Source organism: Oratosquilla oratoria, chromosome 24 (assembly GCF_046742065.1).
Source record: "Oratosquilla oratoria isolate Oo_2021 chromosome 24, ASM4674206v1, whole genome shotgun sequence".
In the NCBI taxonomy this organism is placed as follows: Eukaryota; Metazoa; Arthropoda; class Malacostraca; order Stomatopoda; family Squillidae; genus Oratosquilla; species Oratosquilla oratoria.
The window spans coordinates 35,853,954-35,874,567 of NC_134800.1; the positions used below are offsets into that span (position 1 = coordinate 35,853,954).

Genomic DNA, 20,614 nt, shown 5'->3' on the forward strand with positions numbered 1-20,614 from the left:
GTGGTGTGGTGTGGTGTGGTGTGGTGTGGTGTGGTGTGGTGTGGTGTGGTGTGGTGTGGTGTGGTGTGGTGTGGTGTGGTGTGGTGTGGTGTGGTGTGGTGTGGTGGTGTGGTGTGGTGTGTGTGTGTGTGTGTGTGTGTGTGTGTGTGTGTGTGTGTGTGTGTGTGTGTGTGTGGGTGTGCGCGCGCGCGAGGGTGTACAGTTACAGCATTACCCATAAATCAGGACATATATGAGCTCCGAGATCTTATGTGGAAAGATAATAGCTGTTGGTCACAAGGCCAACAAATGATCCAAGACCGCAGTGAATAACACACAAACACACTTGCAAGCACGTGTGTGCACCTGTCCAGGTACATACACATATATATATCAGGTTCAATTTGGTTAATGGTTCCATACCTGTAAATGCAATAAATGATCATTAGTACCTCTCTTTCTACTTCTCATTCACCATTTTCCCTTCTGAACTAAATTAAAAGATTATCCCTGACTGTTTAGAGCCAAAAACTTTTCAGTTCTTCTTGTGTGAGGATAAGTTAGCTGTTATGCAGTTCTGAGACCATAAATGATAAATCCAGAATTCATATGGAAACATCTACCTAAATTCAAACAAGTGCAACAAGTACAACGGCGAGCCACAAAACCGATTCCAAATATTAAAAATAAATCATACACAAATCAACTAAAACATGTGAATCTGTTCTTCCTAAAAAGTCGTAGACTCGGAGGTGACTTGATGCACGTCTTTAAGATTCTAAAGGGAATTGACAACATCAAAAGCGACAAAATTTTCACACTGAACGAGAATCCAACAAGAAATAATGGTCTCAAATTTGGAAGTGGGTTGAAACAACTTCGCCAACCGTGTAGTTAATTAATGGAATAAATTTACTGCATGTAGTTCAGTTCGAAGCTTTAAGGTTCGTTTAGATAAACACCTAAGCAAGATGCTGTAATGTCTGCCATTTATTTGATATTTGTTTATTTTTGTTATTATTTGTCTGTTTATTATTTGCTGGATTTTCATTTATATTATTTGTCAATTTATTATTATTTACTATTTACCTGTTTGTTTATGATTTAACTATACCTATGCATTTATTTATTACAATTTATATTATTATAATTTGTATTTATCTATTTATTCATTTATCATTAATATGATTTTTTTCACATCCGACCTAGTTATGGACCAAAAGGTCTCCTGTCAGCGTGCTCCTCCTTTGTAATCCTTTGTAAATGAAGTTTTGAATGAGGAATCTTCCTGAGGATTCTACAAGTTGATCTTGAGGAAACAAACCAGTCTAATTTCTGTTTAAAAACTTATCTACAAAATCTATATGCAACTATGACATTCAAAATATAAACATGATTACAGGGGTGACCTGCCCCAACAATTTTTTTTTTTTTTTTTACTCCATAGAACCACCAAATCTAGTAAAACAAGATATCAAACCATGGGAGACGATAAAAGGAGATTGTAAGAAAAATCTCAAGATTTTGTGAAGGCTAACGACAAACCTTAGATCAAAACACCCATATTCTTAGATCCCCTTTGGTTTCCATAACAACTTCACTAATTAGTGAGGCTGACACCAAACAATTCTTCTTCAGCTTTTGGAAGGACCTCTTGCTGAAAAGGTTCATGTATGCCTTGAGATTAATGAAAAAAAATGCACGAATTCTTAGTTTGTGGGTATGTTGACAATCTAAGGGATCAACCACAGCTAACTGAATGCAATGGTCCTGCACGATGGATGTATGAGAAAATAATTTCTTACTGCCCATCTTCAAAACACACCTACACCTACACCTCCAGATGGAGGTGCAGCCCTGAGGGGCTCACACCTGGTCTCTGTACCAGGCCCAAGATCTTTATCAATTTAATCTTTCCCCTAGCTCTTCACACAAGGTAAGCTGACTACTTCCTTCCTACTACTACAAGTTAGTAATAGAAAGTCCATACTAATGCAACACAAAAGACATCCCAGTGCTTCTTCTCAAAGACCTATGGGAGGGCTCAAGGAATGTTGCCAGCCCATGTGGTGCTGTGGTTTCCAATAACTGAAACCTGAGGTAATTATCATTATTGAACATCTGTAACATCCTTTATGTATGTATACTTTATGTGGTAATAATTGCACTACCCAGTGTCAGGTTGGGTTGGTATGCATTATGCTGGGAGACAACAAAAGCATCAAGCCTAAAGCTGCCCTCACCAAACGTCATCGATGATCCAAGAGCTTGGGTGTTAAGAGGATTTCAATAGAGTCAGCAGGAGTGGTCAGCAATGACGAGGAGCATGTCGTCACTGTCGTAGTCACTGTTGTCGATATTGTTGTTGTCTTTGTTTTCAGCTGATCCCCATCTTCCGCCATACAGGCCATCATCATCGGCGACAGAAAATTCTGGTTCTCGAGCTTGGGAGGGCTCTCGACTGCTGCCAGGTGGAGAGTACCTCTCCGTTGCAACCGGTGTGGCAATTCCCTGGCAACCTTCCTCCACTTCTTCACTGGAGACACATTGCTCCTCAATGTCTGATTCTTCTTCTCCTGGAAAAGTTCAAGGAAACAGGTCATCATTGTAGATGGCATATTTCTAAGCCTCAGTATACCACAACTCTATTTGCAAGCAATGCATACGTGTACATGCATGCAATGACTGCTGCCCCAATTTTCACCAACTAGAAAATCCGGGCCCTGTAATAGCCAGTAATGATCCTCAGCCCATCCTGCAGATCTCTCTGGGAAGAAGGTATCACCTGTATGTGGAAGTCCTGCAAGATGGATGTCAGAAACAATCTCCCTACCACATATCTTTAAAACCATTCATCATCATCCTCTCCATCTGAAGATGCAGCAACAAGTGGCTGACAAATGATCACCAAACTGAGCCCAATATCTTTCAACTTCAACGATATTTTGTCTATCTTTTTTTCCATAAGGAGAGGTTAACATTGGCGATTGTTCCCTTCTTTCTACTACAAGCTAGTGACATAGAAAGTCCTATATTAATACGCCACACACATCAGTCCAAAGTTTCTTCCCAGAGATTACTGAAGGACCTGAGAACTGTTGTCAGCTATTGCTGTGATGCATGAGGGAGGGAGTGGTTGGGGGATGGGGGTGAGGGAGCATGTATGAGAAATAAATTGACGCAACCCGAAGGGATTTCTTCCCGTCTTCTCCTTTTCTACATGAGGGGACGGAGAGGGAGGGGTCGCCGAATTATTGAAGCGGCCTTGCTGTGGATATGCTGTGTCTTGCGACACTGCTTCTGACCCAGGGCAGTGGACAGGATGCAGGGATGACCCGTCATCCAGGAGGTGCCAAGATAAGACGGAGGGAAGAGGGTAGAGGGGAGTGGAGTATGTAGGGGATGGAATGGGTGGGAGTTATTTCGATGCCTTTTTTTTTTATACCTCCTGTGTAAGGGGAAAGAGAGACTTTGGTATATGTATGTATGTATGTAAATTTCCAATAAGTAAAACTCTTGACAACAATTATCATGGTTTCTCTGGAAAGAAACTTTGGACTGCTGTCTGTGTTGCATTAGTGTGGGCCTGTTTCTATGTCACTGGATAGCAGGAGAAAGAGGGAAGAAGTTGCCAGTTATCAGCTCTCCTTATGTAGTGGGGGAGGAAATAGCCAAAATTTATAGAAAGATCTTGGGCCCAGTCTTGATAGCAAATGTCAGCTCATAGAAACCGCCTTTCAGAGTGGCACCTCCAGATGAAGGTGGAGGTGTTTATGGATTTTGAAGATAATAATTATTGCCTCAAGTTTCACTGACTGGAAACCTACACCACCGTAGTAATATGGTATCTTGGACTAAGTGTTAGCCCCTTGGGGCTGCATCTTCAGATGGGATTTGAAGACAAATGCATGATATAATTCTTTCCAACATCCATTGTTGGCCCCTGTGAGTGTATGCATGTGTGTGTGCTAGTGTGTGGGTGTATAAGCATGCATACATATGCATACTTGTACGAGCATACCTGCGACAGCATATACTCATTCATGGTCGAACAACAGTACAAGGGAATGTACTTATCTTGCATGCATGATTCAACATCAATGATGCCTCCTACGAAGCATGTAACAACACTGCTCCTTTCCTTACAAGGCGATTTTGCTCTATTACATTCTGTTGTGTGTGCAGATTTGCTTGAAGACAGAATACAGTCAAAATGTTCAGTGGTGAGACTATGGTACTCTATAATCATAAGGACACTGATCTTCGTAAGTGATACAAAAGTGGAAATAGGTGCAGTGCGTCAATGCTTGTACATCTGTGTGAACAATGATGATGGTTACAATTATTCAGTATGCTGCTGAAGGTCTGCAGCACACAACTTGTGCTTTGCACAACCTGGCATAGATAATAAAGTTATTATGAATTGAGCTTTTTCTTTTAGGAATGTCCCCTGTGGGGCTACAAGGAGAAGGATGCCTAGTCCCAATCCCCGTCCCTTTCTTCTCGCCTCTTACGATCCAAGTGGAATTACTTGGTGGCAGTATTCTTTTCCCCCACCACAGGGAAGGTAGGCAAAAAAGGAAATGAATATTCAGAGAAATTGTACAGGACAGTAACAAGGGGTTGGGGGACAGCATAACGGAGGGACAGTCGTAGTATAAAAGTGTCATCATTTCTCTATAAACAGAGTTTTCCTCTATCACAGCCAAAATGCTGTGTGCTCTGGTCCGTAGGGGCGCCCCATATAGACCCTAACGTATCAACTGCATGCCACTTTGCCACAATAACGTGCAAAGTGGCATGCAGTTGATACTTTGGGGGACTTTAGGAGGTGCTAAGATGAGAGGGAGGGTGGAGGGGTGTGGAGTGTATTCAGGGATGGAATGGGTGGGAATTATTGTATGCCTTTTCCTTTTTGGCTACCTCCCTTGTAAAGGGGGAAAAGCCTTGGTATATGTATGTATGTATGTATGAATTGAGGGAAAGTCATTTAAACTAATTTTGTTCTCCGGAGGGCAGTGATGGTGATCAGCCAGTAACAAACCATTGAGCTAATCTGTTACTAAGTACAACTCTCCACCAAAATAAAATAAACCAAAATTGATAGACCAACAAAGAACAAGTAATAGTGGTATAAAAATCTAAAACAAAAATATTATGGATAATATTAGAGAGACTTCCTGCTTGGTAGAAAAAAATGGTATCCAGGTACACCTAGGTCTCTTAATCCAACACTCACCAATCGCCACTTGCGAGGACATTTGGGCCCAGGACATAAACCCACATTAAGAAATTACCTAGGATATAAAAAACCACCAACTCCCAAAGCGGGTTTATGTCTTGGGCCCAAATGTCAGCACAAGTGGCAGTTGCCAAGTGTTGGATTAAGAGATTTAGGTGTATAGATAAGGTTGAACATCATGAAAACATAGGTCAAGAAATCTGAAATGCTTGTAACAGATACTTGTGACATCACCATTAAAGCATTATAGAATTGCTCCAACTCCACGACATTGTCATTATACAAATTCAAGAAGTATTATATGGTTTACAGGTGAGAAAACTCCACTCAATACAGTTCCCATCACACAGGTAAAGTAATTTGGTATCCTAAGTAAAAGTAGATTTGTGAAATTCTACTTAAAAAATATTAATCCATATTAATAAATAACCGATGACAAGTATACTGTTACAGCAGTGCATACCAGAAACCAAAAACCAAGATTCCCGCCGTAACATTAAAAAAGAATAAAGAAATAGTAGAATACATAAATAGATAAAGAGATAAATCAATAAAATAAACAGCCAACCGATCAGTTTGTGATGCCATAATTACAGTGACTGTATGGCACTGCTTCCTCAAAATTGTGTCCCTTTTGAACTCCATCGAAGTAGTTCTCGACTAATATGCACAGTATGGCTTGCATTTTTTTTTTTGTGTGTGTGTGCGTGTGTGTGTATTTACCTAGTTGTATTTACCTAGCTGTATTTTACGGGAAGAGGAGCTATGCTCGTGGTGTCCCGTCTTCATATCTCGTTTTATCTAGACTGTTTTTAAATTCATGTATTGTTTTGCACACAAACTAAGAGAAGTCGTTCAAGTATTTCTATCGTGGGGAGTAAATAAACAATAGGGGCTAGAATTAGGAAAGTGAAAAAAGGTAAAAGAGGAAATAGGTAAACATGCAAACATATGAAAAATAGATAGATATATAGATTATTGAATAAATGAATGAAAATATAGATAGATAAATGAAAAATCAGATTAATGGACACTTAAACAAATGAATAAATAAACAAATAAATTATTAGATAAACAAGCGAATAAATTAATGAATAAACAAACAAACAAACACGATGTCTATTGGGCCGAAAGTACCAATAATTTTGTATTTTTTTTATACTGTCAGGATTTTTTTTTTCTTAATACTTTCGCTATCATCTCACTCGACTGCAATTTTTCTACCTGTCGACAGGCGATTTCATTCAATAAAACAAGAACCTTCGGTACTGAAAGACTGGAAGGGTTCAAAACTATCTCGATTAATGTCCCCGACACTTTACTAAATATCGGTCGATTTTATTCAGCTGAGGGAAAGCCCAAAGGGTAATGAATGACCACTTGATTCAGTGTATGAGATACACATCAGTCTAGCTTCCTTCGTCTGAAGGTTATTTCCATCAGTGTCCTGATTTCATAGCATTTAAGCAAAGAATTTCTCCTGTATATATTTCCTGATACTTTCACCATGTTCTCAAGCAATATATGTTATTCGGAATTTCTCTTATCGCCGACTTGAAAACGGGAGAGGATAAATGCTTAGGACGTGTTTGACCCAATCTGGTCTGTTTAGTCTCATTCTGGCTGAACTTTCTACAGATGCAGTGTTTCTTTTCACGATTTGTCTTTTTTTTTTCAAATGTTATCAAAGCTTTGCTAAATTTAGTCGAATTTCCAATATATGGTGTCCAGGGTACAATTTGGGTCTTTATTTGAGAAATGCTCTCATATATTTTTGTTCTTTTTCAAAAGAGCTTTGCATCGCGATTTGAGCCTTCTCAATAGCTTCTGGCATCCCCGAAAGCAGAGGCACCGGGGCTTGTTGTCGGAGACCTCTCCTCTCTCGTAGGGTCCGCAACGTGTCCCGCCTCTTTCGACCCAATTTTCGGCCTCAGTGCCCTCGTGCACTGGGAAGGGCCGGAAGATGCCTGTGGCCAGACAAGCGGCCAGGTGAGGCCGCAGGTCCTATACCACGTAACGCTGGCCCTTGGGGTCGAGGGCGAAGGCGAGTGCCACACTGTTGGCGACCGACAGAGGGCCGCAGCTGTGGCTGTCTTCCTGCTGGAAGACCTGGACCCCCCTGAGGGCGCCACGACCCTAGCATAGATTTCTGACGATTTTCTCCACATTCTCCGAAACGGGGCCGTTGAGGGAGTCATACAGGGCCATGTCGAAGGACCCCGCCAAAAAACAAACGCTTGGAAAGAGAACGAACATACAAAAATGCTAGAAGATACAAGGAAATCACTAAATGAGATACTAATGGGAAGGGATAATCTGGTAATTATGGGAGACTTCAATTACAAAGAAATTTGTTGGGATAACATGACAGTGTGAGGAGGAGACAACTTGTGGGGTAATGTACTGCTGGACCATGGAATACACAATGACCCAATGGGTCAGCGAAAACACCAGATACATAAGCAATGAAGAGCCGTCGAATCTAGATTCAATATTTACAGCAGAACCTGAAATTGTGGACAAAATCCATTACAAGACACCAATCGGAAAGAGTGACCATATACTCATCGAAACTGTACTAAAGGAGGAAATAGACATAGAGAGAAATGAAAAGCATCGGAAAGGAAGATTGATGTACAACAAAACGGACTTTGCAAAACTAAAGATATTCTTCCGGAATGCAAACTGGGATAAATTCTATATGGAAGAGACAAAAGTGGATGAGAAATGGAATATCTTGATGGAAAATTACAATGAAGGGGTAAACAGGCATGTAGCAAGACAAAAGCGAGAGAGAGAGTACATCAAATGTTGGTTCAACAAAAGATGCAGTGAGGCAAAAGACAGAAGGGACAAAGCTTGGAAAAGGTGGAGAAAAGATAAAAACCTAGTATATGGCAAATTCATATAAACTATAGAAATGAGTATGTTAATGTGAGAAGAGAGGAGAAAAGGAACCATGAAAAGGATATTATAGATAAATCCAAAGATCAACCCAAACTATTCTATCGATATGTGAATGGCAAACTTAAAAACAAACAGGAAAAGGTCAAACTACGCCAAGGAAATATAGAATACACAGAAGAATTAGAAATGGCCGAAGTCATAATCACTTTAAATCCGTCTTCAGAGAGAAAATACAAAATTGGGACGAAGATAATAATAAGCAATCTCCCCACATGAGTGAGTTTACAACAACACAAAAAGAAATATCAGAACACCTATCAAAACTTGACGTCAGAAAATCACATGACCCGGATGGTATTGCAAATTGGATTCTAAAGGAATGCAAAGAGCTAACGGACAAAATACACAACATAATAAATAGCTCACTCAAAGAAGGAAAGATACATAAAGACTGGAAAATGCTAACATTGTATCAATATATAAAGGAGGAAACAAGGAAGAACCCAGCAACTATAGGCCAGTATCACTAACAAGCACTATAGCCAAAATTTGTGAGGAAATCATCAAGAAGAGATGGACAAAACATCTGGAAGACAACAACATAATAAACCCAAGACAATTTGGGTTCAGACAAGGATAGATCATGCACCACAGACTTAATATACTTCTACTCAAGACTAATAGACATAGTGCAAGAAAGAAATTGATGGGCTGATTGTGCCTTCTTAGACTTGCAAAAAGCTTTTGACAAAGTACCACACAGAAAATTACTAAAAAAAAATCTGGACACATAGGAGGGATACAAGGGAACCTACTAAAATGGATGGAGGACTTCCTGACTGGTAGAAAGATGAGAGTAGTGCTCAGAGAAAAATATTCAGATTGGGAAGAGGTGATCAGTGGAGTACCGCAGGGATCTGTATTGGCACCAATAATGTTTGCTATTTATGTGAATGACATGGACGAGGATGTGAAATGTTACATGAGCTTCTTTGCAGACGACGCCAAACTGTTAAGGAAAGTAGAAACTGATAAGGACTGTGAAGCACTGCAGGAAGACCTGAATAAGGTATGGAACTGGAGTCAGAAATGGGAAGTGGACTTTAATACTAAGAAGTGTAGCATAATGGAGTTTGGAAAAAGCAAAAACAGAATATCAAGAAAATATACAATTGGAACCAAGGAGGTAAAGAAGGCAGGATCCGAAAAAGATTTGGGGGTAATTATCACAAACGACTTGTCCTATGATAAACAGATTAACAAAATTGTCGGGGAGGCTTACAACTTGCTAAGATCAATAAAAGTGGCATTTGCATACTTGGACGAAGACATGATAAAAAAAATATTGGTTACATTGATAAGGCCTAGACTAGAGTATGCGGCGACATTGTGGTCACCCAGTACCAAAAAGAATATAAAGAAAATATAAATAATCCAGAGAGCAGCAACAAAAATGGCACCTGTACTTGCAAACCTATCATATGAGGAGAGATTGGCTAAACTGGAGTTACCGACGCTGGAGCAAAGAAGAGAGAGAGGTGACCTACTGACCATCTACAGAATCATGAAAGGCACAGAGATACTCGATAGAGAGGACTTACTAAACTGGGACAAGAGAAACACAAGAGGACATGGAAAGAAAATAAAAAAACATAGCTACAGAAGAGAACTGAAGAAAAACGGTTTTCCGCATAGAATAGTGGACACCTGGAACAAACTGGATAATGAAATAGTATGCGCAAAAAAAAACATTCATGAGTTTAAAAGCAAACTAGACACTGCGAGATACAAAGGCGGGACACTACGAACATAGCTCCCCTTCCCGCAAAATACAACTAGGTAAATACACACACACACACACTACCACTGCGCCGTCGAGCCATGTAAATAGGTGCAGTGCGCGTGTGTGTGTGTGTGTGTGTGTGTGTGTGTGTGTGTGTGTGTGTGTGTGTGTGTGTGTGTGTGTGTGTGTGTGTGTGTGTGTGTATTACCTAGTTGTATTTACCTAGTTGTATTTTACGGGAAGGGGAGCTATGCTCGTGAGGTCCCGTCTTCATATCTCATTTTATCTAAACTATTTTTAAATTCATGTATTGTTTTTGCACACACCACTTTCTCATCTAACTTGTTCCAACTGTCTATTGCTCTGTGAGGAAAGCTGTTCTTTTTCAAATCTCTTCTATAGTTGTCTTTTTTTATTTTCTTTCCGTGTCCTCTTGTATTTCTGTCATCCCATTTTATCAGATTCTCTCTATCAGTAATTTCTATGCCTTTCATGATTCTGTAAATAGCTATCAAATCTCCTCTCTCTCTTCTTTGCTCTAGTGTCTGTAGTTTAAGTTTTTGTAGTCTCTCTTCATATGATAGTTTTGAGAGTGTTGGTGCCAGTTTAGTAATTGCTCTTTGTATTCTTTCAAGTTTTTTTATACATTTTTTTGTACTTGGTGACCATATCGTTGCTGCATATTCCAATCTTGGTCTTATCAGGGTGACTAGGATTTTCCTCACCATTTCTTCATCCAGGTATGTAAATGCCACTTTGATTGTTCTTATTAAATTATAAGTTTCTCCAAAAATCTTATTTATATGTTTCTCAGGTGACATATTATTCATAACAATGACTCCCAGGTCCCTCTCATTTTCTACTCTTTTTATTCCTTCTTCTCCCAAATTATATGATCCTGTTATTCTGTTTTTGCTTTTTCCAAATTCCATTATACTACACTTTTTTGTATTGAACTCCATCTCCCACTTCCTACTCCATTCTTGTACTTTATTTAGATCTCTCTGTAGTGATTCACAATCTTCTTCAGTTTTCACTCTTTTCAGTAATTTTGCATCATCTGCAAAGAAGCTCATATAGCTTTCAATTCCTTCATCCATATCATTAATATATATAGCAAACATTATTGGGGCCAGAACTGTTCCCTGCGGGACACCGCTTATTACTTCATTCCATTTTGAGTGCTGATCTCTTATCACTACTCGCATTTTTCTTTCTTGCAAAAAGTCTTCCATCCAATTTAGCAATTTACCTTGTATTCCTCCTTCATATTCTAATTTCTTAAGCAACTTCTTATGTGGTACTTTGTCAAAAGCTTTTTTTAGGTCTAGAAATGCACAATCAGCCCATCCATCTCTTTCTTGTATTATATCTATTAGCCTTGAATAGAAACATATTAAATTGGTGACGCATGATCGTCCTTGTCTGAATCCAAATTGCCTTGGATTTAGTACGTTGTTTTTTTCCAAGTATTTTACCCATCTACTTTTGATAATTCTTTCACATATTTTTGCTATTGTACTTGTTAGAGAGACTGGTCTATAGTTGGTAGGTTCTTCTTTATTTCCTCCTTTATATATAGGTACTATATTTGCTTTTTTCCAATCTTCTGGAACTTTTCCTTCTTTTAAGGAACTGCTTATTATGCTATGTATTTTGTCTGCCAGTTCATTCCTACATTCTTTCAGAATCCAGTTTGCTATTTCATCTGGCCCATGCGATTTTCTGACATCAAAATTACCCAAGTGTGTCAATATTTCATTCTTCGTTACTTCTATTTCTTCCATAGGGGGGACTTTTTCCTTCCACTCAATCTCTTCAGGTTGTATATTTTCCCTTGTAAACACTGATTTAAAATGTTTGTTCATAATTTCTGCCATTTCCATTTCCTCAGTGTATTCAACTCCCCCTTGTCTTAATTTCTCCAAGTCTTGTTTGTTTTTCAGTTTATTGTTTACAAATCTGTAGAATAGTTTTGGTTGATCTTTACACTTTTCTATAACATCTTTTTCATATTTTCTTTTTTCCTCTCTGCACTTTTGTACATATTCATTTCTATAACCAGTATATATTTTCCATTTTTCAGGTCTTCTGTCTTTTTTCCATCCGGTCCAGGCTTTGTCTCTTTTGTCTTTTAACTCCCTACAACTTTTGTTGTACCAGCATTTTACATATTCTTTTTCTTGTTTTTGTCTTGGGACATACTTTTCCACTCCTTCTTTGTAAATTTTTGTCAAAATATTCCATTTCTCTTCCACTGATGTTTCTTCTTTGTATATTTCTTCCCAGTTTTCTTGTTGGAAGAATTCTCTTATTTTATCAAAGTTTGTTTTTTCATACATCATTCTTCCTTTTCTATATTGTTCATTTCTTTTCATATATTTTTCTTCATTAAGTTCCAGTTCAATCAATATGTGGTCACTTTTACCTATTGGTGTTTTATATTCAATCTTGTCCACTATTCTAGGTTCAGATGTAATTATTAAGTCTAGCCTCGATGGTTCTTCTTCATTTCTATACCTAGTGTTCTCTTGTATCCATTGTGTCATTGAATGGTCAGTAATCATCTCAAGTAGAGCATTTCCCCATGAGTCATCACCACTCTTTACTGTCATTTCTTCCCAGCAGATTTCTTTGCAATTAAAGTCGCCCATCATAACTATTCTTCCTCCGTCTTCCATTATTTTAGTTAATGCTATCTTTGTGTCCTCTAACATACTTTTATGTTCATTCTCCTCCCATGAGGCTGTTTTCGGAGGCACATAGTTGATCACAAATTTTCTGCTCTTCTTATCTCGGTCTTCCACTTCTATCATAATCATCTCTACTGTATTCTTTCCATATATGACACCTTTCACGTTAATATCCTTCTTTGTCAGGAACATAACTCCACCCCCTTGTTTTTTCTCTCTGTTTCTAATCCAATAATTGTATGTATCATGTCCTACACTGTTGGGTGGTAGTGGGCCTTTTAATTTTGTTTCTACAATTCCCATTATGTCCGGTTCTTTTTCTTTCAAATAATCATTCAGTTCATTCAATCCTGTTATCAATCCATCTATATTTGTGTAAGACACTCTTAGTTTTCTGCCACTTCCATTGTGTTCTCTGTTTCCCTTATGTTTTTCTTTAGTATGTCGAACTGCTTTATTTTCATGTTCACTACTCTCCAATAGAATCTCTCTTTCTCTGACTCCGTTCTTTCCTCGTTTTTTGCCTTAGCTTCAATTCTTTTCTGCTTTTCTGCCTCTCTTTCCTCCTTATTCATTTCTCTTTTTATCCATACCTTTTTATATTGATCATTTGTTGCTAGTTTCCCTGTCTTGGATAGAATTTTCTCTGCCGTTGTTTGTGACCTGAATTTAATCTTAATTGGTCTGGTCTTATCTGTACTATATTTTCCGAGTCTGAATTTTTCCTCAATTTCCTTTATAATTTCTGGTTCATCTTCCTGGACTAATTTTAATAAACTGCTTACCCTTTCATTTTCCTCCTTGATTCTTGCGGTTCTATCTGGGTTATGTTTCTCTTCCATTCCTAATATAATTATACATTTCTTTTTGTCAGCTAATTCTCTTACTATATTCTCCTTCTGTCTCATCACTTTAATAACTGAGTCTTCATTATGTTCTTTCAATTGCTGTTTGACTATGTCAGTGAATGAAACCTTATTCCCTTCTTGAGTTATTCTCCAATTTTTAGCTTCTGTAGCTATTTTCTCACTGTTTTCATTACTATTCTTCTTCAATTTCTCATTCTCCTCCTTTACATTTCCTAACTGTCTTTTTAGGTCCTCTACTTCTTCAGTTAAGTTTCTGTTAGCCTTCTCTAGTTGTTCCAATCTTTCAATTCTTTGGAGAATGGAGCCTACATTACCTAACTTACGTTCCAAGTCCTCGATCACCTTATCAACTCTCTCCTCTAGTCTTATCAGTCTGGGGGGGGTTGTGTCCCCCCCACCCTCTTTAAATCCCTGGAACATATTCTCGTCACTTTCTACTGTATTTCTCCTCTCTATACTTCTAATCTTTACATTTTTATTTGCCATTTCGTCATCCGGTGGTCGTTTCATGTTGATCTTCCGCCCGTCTGCCTGGGCCAAGTCCTCCACATCCTCATTACCTTCCATTTCCCCAGTAATCCCTCCCCCTCTCCTCTTTCCTTACTTTCCCACTACCTCACGAGCAATTCCCCCCCCCCTGCAAATACAAAAAGGCACTTCTCTTTGCGTTGGTATCCTCAATCTGCACTTTTCTTCAGAGCGTTCGTCAAGCCGTCCGTTCGTTGAAAGTGTGTGTGTGTGTGTGTGTGAGAGAGAGTGAGAGAGAGAGAGAGAGAGAGAGAGAGAGTATTTACCTAGTTGTATCTTACGGGTAGGGACCTACGTTCGTGGCGTCCCTTCTCTCTATCTCACCATATCTAATTTGCTCTTAAATTCGTGTTTTGTTTTTGTACACACTATCATTTCGTCTAGCATGTTCTATACATCCACCACTCTGTGGGGAAAACCGTTCTTTTTCAGGTCTCTTCTATAACTGTCTGTTTTTAGCCTCCTGTTTTTAGCCTCCTTCCATGTCCTCGTGTGTTTCTCTTATCCAAAATTTAATAAGTCTTCTCTATCAAAAACTTCTATACCTCTCATAATTCTGTAGATAGTCAACAAGTCACCTCTTTCTCTCCTTTGTTCCAGAGTCAGTAATTCTAGTTTTGACAATCTGTCTTCATATGATAGTTTTGATATTGTTGGGGCCATCTTCGTGCTTACTCTCTTGACTCTCTAGATTTTCCTTGTATTCTTTTTAGTACTGGGTGACCATAGTGTCGCTTTATACTCTAATTTTGGCCTTATCAATGTGACTAATATTTTCTTTACCACTTCTTCATCCAAGTAAGTAAAAGTCACTTTTATTGATCTTAGCAAGTTATAGGTTTCACCGACAATTTTGTTTATTTGCTTGTCAGGGGACATATCCCTTGTAATGATTACTGCTAAGTCTTTTTCAGATCCCGTTTTGTTTACTTCCTTTGCACCAGTTTTATACTGCCCTGATATCCTTTTTTTTTCCAAATTCCATTATGCTACATTTCTTAATATTGAAATTCATATCCCACTTCTGACTCCATTCCCATACCCTGTTCAGATCTCTCTGCAGTGATTCACAGTCTGCTTCAGTACTCACTTTCTTTAACGGTTTTACGTCATCTGCAAAGAAGCTCATATAACATTCCACACCCTCGTTTATGTCATTCACATAAATAGCGAACATGATTGGACCCAATACCGATCCTTATGGAACTTCACTTATCACCTCTTCCCAAGTAAAACTATTATCGCTGAGCACTACTCTCCATGCAAAAAGTCCTCCATCCATTCCAGTGGTTTACCTTGCATCCCTCCTATGGTTTCCAGTTCTCCTAATAGTTTTTTGTGTGGGACTTTGTCAAAGTTTTTTGTAGATCTAGGAAAGCACAATCAGCCCATCCGTCCCTTTCCTGTATTATATCTAGTCTTGAATAAAAGCTGATCAAATCTGTGGCACATGATCTTCCCTGTCTAAATCCGAATTGCCTTGGATTTAGTATATTGTTCTCCTCCAGATGTTTTATCCATCTACTCTGTGTGTGTGTGTGTGTGTGTGTGTGTGTGTGTGTGTGTGTGTGTGTGTGTGTGTGTGTGTGTGTGTGTGTGTGTGTGTGTGTGTGTTTGTGTTTGTGTTTGTGTGTGTGTGTGTGTGTGTGTGTGTGTGTGTGTGTGTGTGTGTGTGTGTGTGTGTGTGTGTGTGTGTGTGTGTGTGTGCGTGTAAAGAAAATAACCATAAACTCTATGCTTGGCATTCATGCTTTCGTCGATCTTTTTCCCTCTCAACTTTATGGGACGCTCTTTCTACAACATTTAAATTTCTGTGAATCTGTGCCCTTCAGCTACGAGTGAGTGTGCTTATCGTCTCGTGGGGGAGGGAGAGGAGAGGAACCAAGTTGTTTCGAGTCAAAACAAAAGTGAAATAAACAATTGAAAAAAGGGCCAGAACGATTAGTTCCGAAGATCTTCTTAGAGCAAAGAACAGATGGGAGGAAAGAAAAATGAAGAGCAAATTAAATAATGCAGTTCTGAAAAAAGTGGGAGGGGGGGGGACACAGATGTTTACCATGCATGTCTTGCTTTGTTCTCAAGACCCGGCGGTTTTCTGGTCACCCAAAGAACAAGAACATGTGACTTGAATGAGAATGAAAACCAACAGAAGAGAATACCAACTCCCACCTCTCCTCTCCCTCTACTCATCGCCCCGGCCAAACTCGAAACCAACGATAAAACGAACAGAATGCTTACACGTCTTGCAATTGTGCCAGAAGATGCAGGTGGTGGTGTCAGGGGTGCACCATGTGCTTGTTCAGCCAGGAGAGACGAGCCTGGTGGTGCTGCGAGCCAGGGCTGGCCGCGTGTTGGCACAGACAACGAGCAGTGCAGTATACCGAGCAAAAGACAGGCGGCAGGATGCGGACAGCAACGGAGGGTCCAACACATACCACTTTACCTGACAGCGGGTTCGGGCTGCCCGACACGAGCAGTGGGCGGCACGGGGAGTCTCCGTGGCCGGAAACGGGCATGAGTGGTGGGCAGGGCGTCGTGGGGGCGTGGGCCCGCGAAGAAGGGGCGGGCGAGGGCGCTGGCGAGATCATCACAGACTTCAGGAGCTCGCGACGAGCTCGCCGGAGGACCCACAGCATCAGCACCACGCTCACCACCGCCTGCGGGCAAGGAATGCATTAACCCAAGTTCCACATCGGGTAAATAAAGAAGAACAAGGCTGAGTGTGAGTGCCTTCTGTGCCTAAAATTAATTCAGCGTTTTGTTAAAAGAAAAATAAATAAATTAATAAATAAATGAATAAAAATTAAAACTTTGCGAGGGGTCTTGACAGATTTTTCTATCTACGCCTCTCTACCAGTGTTCCCTAAGATGAATTGAATTATCTGGCGTCAACCAAAATAACATAGGCATTAGGGCATCATCGTGGCAGAGGGGTTACACTGACTAGGGTCAACACACAGAGATACCCATCGTTGGTTCCTGAAGATGTCAACAAGTGCAATAGTATGGTTGGTGGAGAGGTCGTTGCTTAAGCATGGGAAGAAGATGTAAAGCAAATAGGGTGACAGAGTGGAAGACGTCAAAAGCAGTGGAGATTAATTCCTTAAAAGTTGCTAGTAGTCTAGGGAATGCAGAGATGATAACCATGAAGTTGGAGATGAACATAATGTAGAGGTTAGAACAGAGAGAAGCAGCAGAGCCCTGCTGATGTGATATTGATTTCATGGATACCCCAAGATGGTGGAGGAGAGCAAGATGGCAAGAAAAGTCTAACTGTTATGACGAAAAGAAAGAGCTGGGTAGAGAGACTTCAAACAAAAGAAGGAATATAAGGCAGATGGTAGCGGAGGGTAAAATTTCGAAAGCAATAAAAAGAAAAAAACAACCAAAAGGAGGGAAAAGCAGACAACAGGAATCGGAGGGAGAGGTAAATGTTGAGGTAGTAGCAAAGGAAATGATTGAGAAACTTGAAATATCCAGGAGTGATCTTTGGCAGAATGTTGGTATGGTAACGTAAGGTGCGAGACATGGCACAAGAAATGTTTAATTTCACTAGGAAAAATCAATGGGTATTATTTTCTGACTATATTTCTATCTCTGCGCGAATCTTGTGCCAATGTTAAGAACAACTTTGTACTATCTTCTTAGTTCCCAGGGCACCCTGGATTTCGATGATGAATGGATTTCTCAAAGCAACTAGGAATGACGTTTGACATAATTCAATATTGTCAATTCCAGTTTAATGATAGATAATACTTGTGGGAATCTGGAATGAGCACTGGAAACCCTCTTTCCTGAGCTAAGCAAGTAGTATATGAAATACTGTGAGACCAGATTCTGTGCAAATTCCTTCTCTCAAATCTAACTAGGGCTAGTTATATACACGATATATTACATTTATGGCACATGAATGAAAATGTTAGCAGTATCTATAAAAAATGGAAAAGCCTAAAACTTCCATAAAATTCACATCAAATATAGAAAAGATACTCTACTTTTCTTGTATTGCAACATTACCATTATTGAAAACGAGCTGAAAAGTACATCATACCAAATGTATACCATAAAACAACTAATGTATGTTGATGGATGGGCCATTATTCTTCTCAACCTAGCAGCTTTTTTTTCAGACTTTCTTAGGGCCTTACACTTCAGCACACCTGAGTACACTGACGTAAAAATGAGAAATATTTATATTATACATAAGATCAGATATATTACGCATTTGGATGTTGTCTAAATCTGTTTTAGTCATTGGGTGATAGGAGGCGGAGATCAGTCGCCGGTTGTCAGTTCATTTTATATGGAAAAAGAAGTGTGGGGAGGGGGGAGTCAAAGTTCTTAGTGATCTTTGGTCTGGGCCGGGGATAGAATGCCTGCCCCTTGGGGCTGCTCCAACAAAAGAAGGCGACTGTTTTCATAGGTTCTGAAGCTGGGCGACGGGGAGAAGATTCTCTTTCGTGTCCATCTTGCAGGACCACCGAGTACAAGTACCCACCTTTGGTTCCTTGAGAGTCATTGTGGCTGAAAACTGATGCAAAGAATAAGGAGCAAATCCATTTAGAAAGAAAAAAAAAATAGCAAACTCTTGGTGTGAGTCTTGCACATCATGGCATAACAAGTGATTCTGAATTAGATCCAAGGCCTTTCTTCAGGGTAACCCTATGTAGATCCCAGTCTCGACCTAAACCTAGAACGCAACCTAGCGGAGCAAGGCCAACTGCGGCCATCGGAATCGTTCTGCCCCGACCCAAGCATTACTGTCGAAGTCTTACCTGCCCACCGAAGACCAGCCAGGTGGCGAGGGAGGACGGCCCGTCGGTGAGGACGGTCGTCATGGAGCGCATCGTGCTCCCCAAGTAGCAGTTAAGGACCTGCGTCGGAAGCAGCCCGATGACCGTTGCCAGGAGGTACAGCCAGGTCGACACGCGCGACACCTGCAACATCGAAAAGAGCAGTTAGCGCGTTTGGCAAATCGAATGGAAGTTCGATAATCTCCCACCAGGGTACATTTTCACTTGGCGCCAAATGACGCCAGGATGCCAGATACCATCCATGGCATCTGCAGACGAGATCATTCTTTGGTGGCAAAATTTTTTGCATGATTACGAAGCGAATGCAGACATGCACTGTCATGATGGGCTCTGCCTTCCCCCCCTCCGAACACGTGGAATAATCGATCACTTATCTCGTGTTTATAGAAGTATGCCAAGGACAGCATACAAAGACCTTGCAGAAGAATTTTGATAAAACACTTAGATAATTTTTATCATAAAAATCATGTAAAACGCAAGCACGCACGCACGTATATCTACACTTTCGTCCTCAACGCTAAGTGATTTGGTTATTTTGCTCCCACTCTCCTCGCAACATTCGTATCTGTCAGTCACTTCTTCAGTGTCCCGTTCTCAATGCATATTCTAGTTATGTTTTTGACCCTCTAACTCTTCTTATCTTACCTAGAAACGACTTTAACAAAAGACGTGAGAATGAAAGATTTTGATGCCGGAACAGAATCAACCAGTAGATGTAATTTAAGCCTATCAAACCACTTTTAATATTAGATTAATATCAGAGGAGACAAAAGTAAGAGCCAAACATCGGACGAATAACCGTGTCTACAATTTATCAAATTGCGGTGGAATGAAATATTAAGACATAATTGGGAGATGAGAAAAAATCAGGTCAGCCTAGTCAGGTTAAGGCGGCTTCAGCGGACAGGTCACGTGGATGGAAGGAGCGAGGACGAGGACTAAAAAGAATCTTCCTTGCTGACACGATGGGACAAAGAACGCTCGGTAGACCCTGCAAAGACTGGCACCAAAGACATGCAAGAATGGGTAATAGAGCTAGACGTGTGGCTGGGAGTTTGTGGACAGGATAGAAGATAAAGGGGAGGGACGTTTCAAGAGTAGTGAAGGGCCACTGTATGGCTCAAAGACCAACGAAGTAAGAGTACCTTTTCTTGTCTACCGTGCATATATTTCTTTAATTAGACTTTTCAAAATGCATGATTAACCACCAGAAACATCTGAAAAAACTCTTCTACTGGGATTCGAACCCTCGCCAGAGCGGCTTGCTTCGTAGAAGGGGAAGATCGTACCGTCACGCCACCTCAACCCTTCAAAACAGAACGAATTAGTTCACGGACTAATCATTCTGCCGAGGGCACTCGGGTGGAACGTGGTATGTACTGTATTTCATCAAATCCTTTATGCAGGCTAGTCTTCCGACAAGTGTTTGTGTCATTTTGACATTTGGAAATAAACTCTCCCACTGGGATTCGAATCCTCGCCAGAGCGGCTTGCTTCGTAGAAGGGGAAGATCGTACCGTCACGCTACCTCGACCCTTCAAAACAGAACGAATTAGTTCACGGACTAATCATTCTGCCGAGGGCACTCAGGTTTTGAAGGGTCGAGGTGGCGTGACGGTACGATCTTCCCCTTCTACGAAGCAAGCCGCTCTGGCGAGGGTTCGAATCCCAGTAGGAGAGTTTATTTCCAAATGTCAAAATGACACAAACACTTGTCGGAAGACTAGCCTGCATAAAGGATTTGATGAAATACAGTACATACCACGCTCCACCCGAGTGCCCTCGGCAGAATGATTAGT

General features: G+C 40.2%; 1 protein-coding gene across 2 annotated transcripts in view; it reads right to left on the reverse strand.

Moving 5' to 3' along the window:
• LOC143038556 (uncharacterized) overlaps nucleotides 1–20,614 on the reverse strand; it is a 92,895-nt gene that overhangs the window by 11 nt on the left and 72,270 nt on the right. Inside the window, exons 4-6 of one of the 2 annotated variants that reach the window (XM_076207903.1) lie at nucleotides 18,777–18,938; nucleotides 16,445–16,658; nucleotides 1–2,555 (exon numbers count right to left, since the gene is read on the reverse strand). The exon at nucleotides 1–2,555 is cut by the window's left edge and continues 11 nt beyond it. In XM_076207903.1, coding sequence (XP_076064018.1) covers nucleotides 2,275–2,555; nucleotides 16,445–16,658; nucleotides 18,777–18,938 — 657 coding nt within the window. In that variant the 3' untranslated portion in view covers nucleotides 1–2,274. Of the gene's footprint in view, nucleotides 2,556–16,239; nucleotides 16,659–18,776; nucleotides 18,939–20,614 lie in introns of both variants that reach the window. The other variant, XM_076207904.1, reaches the window with a different exon arrangement.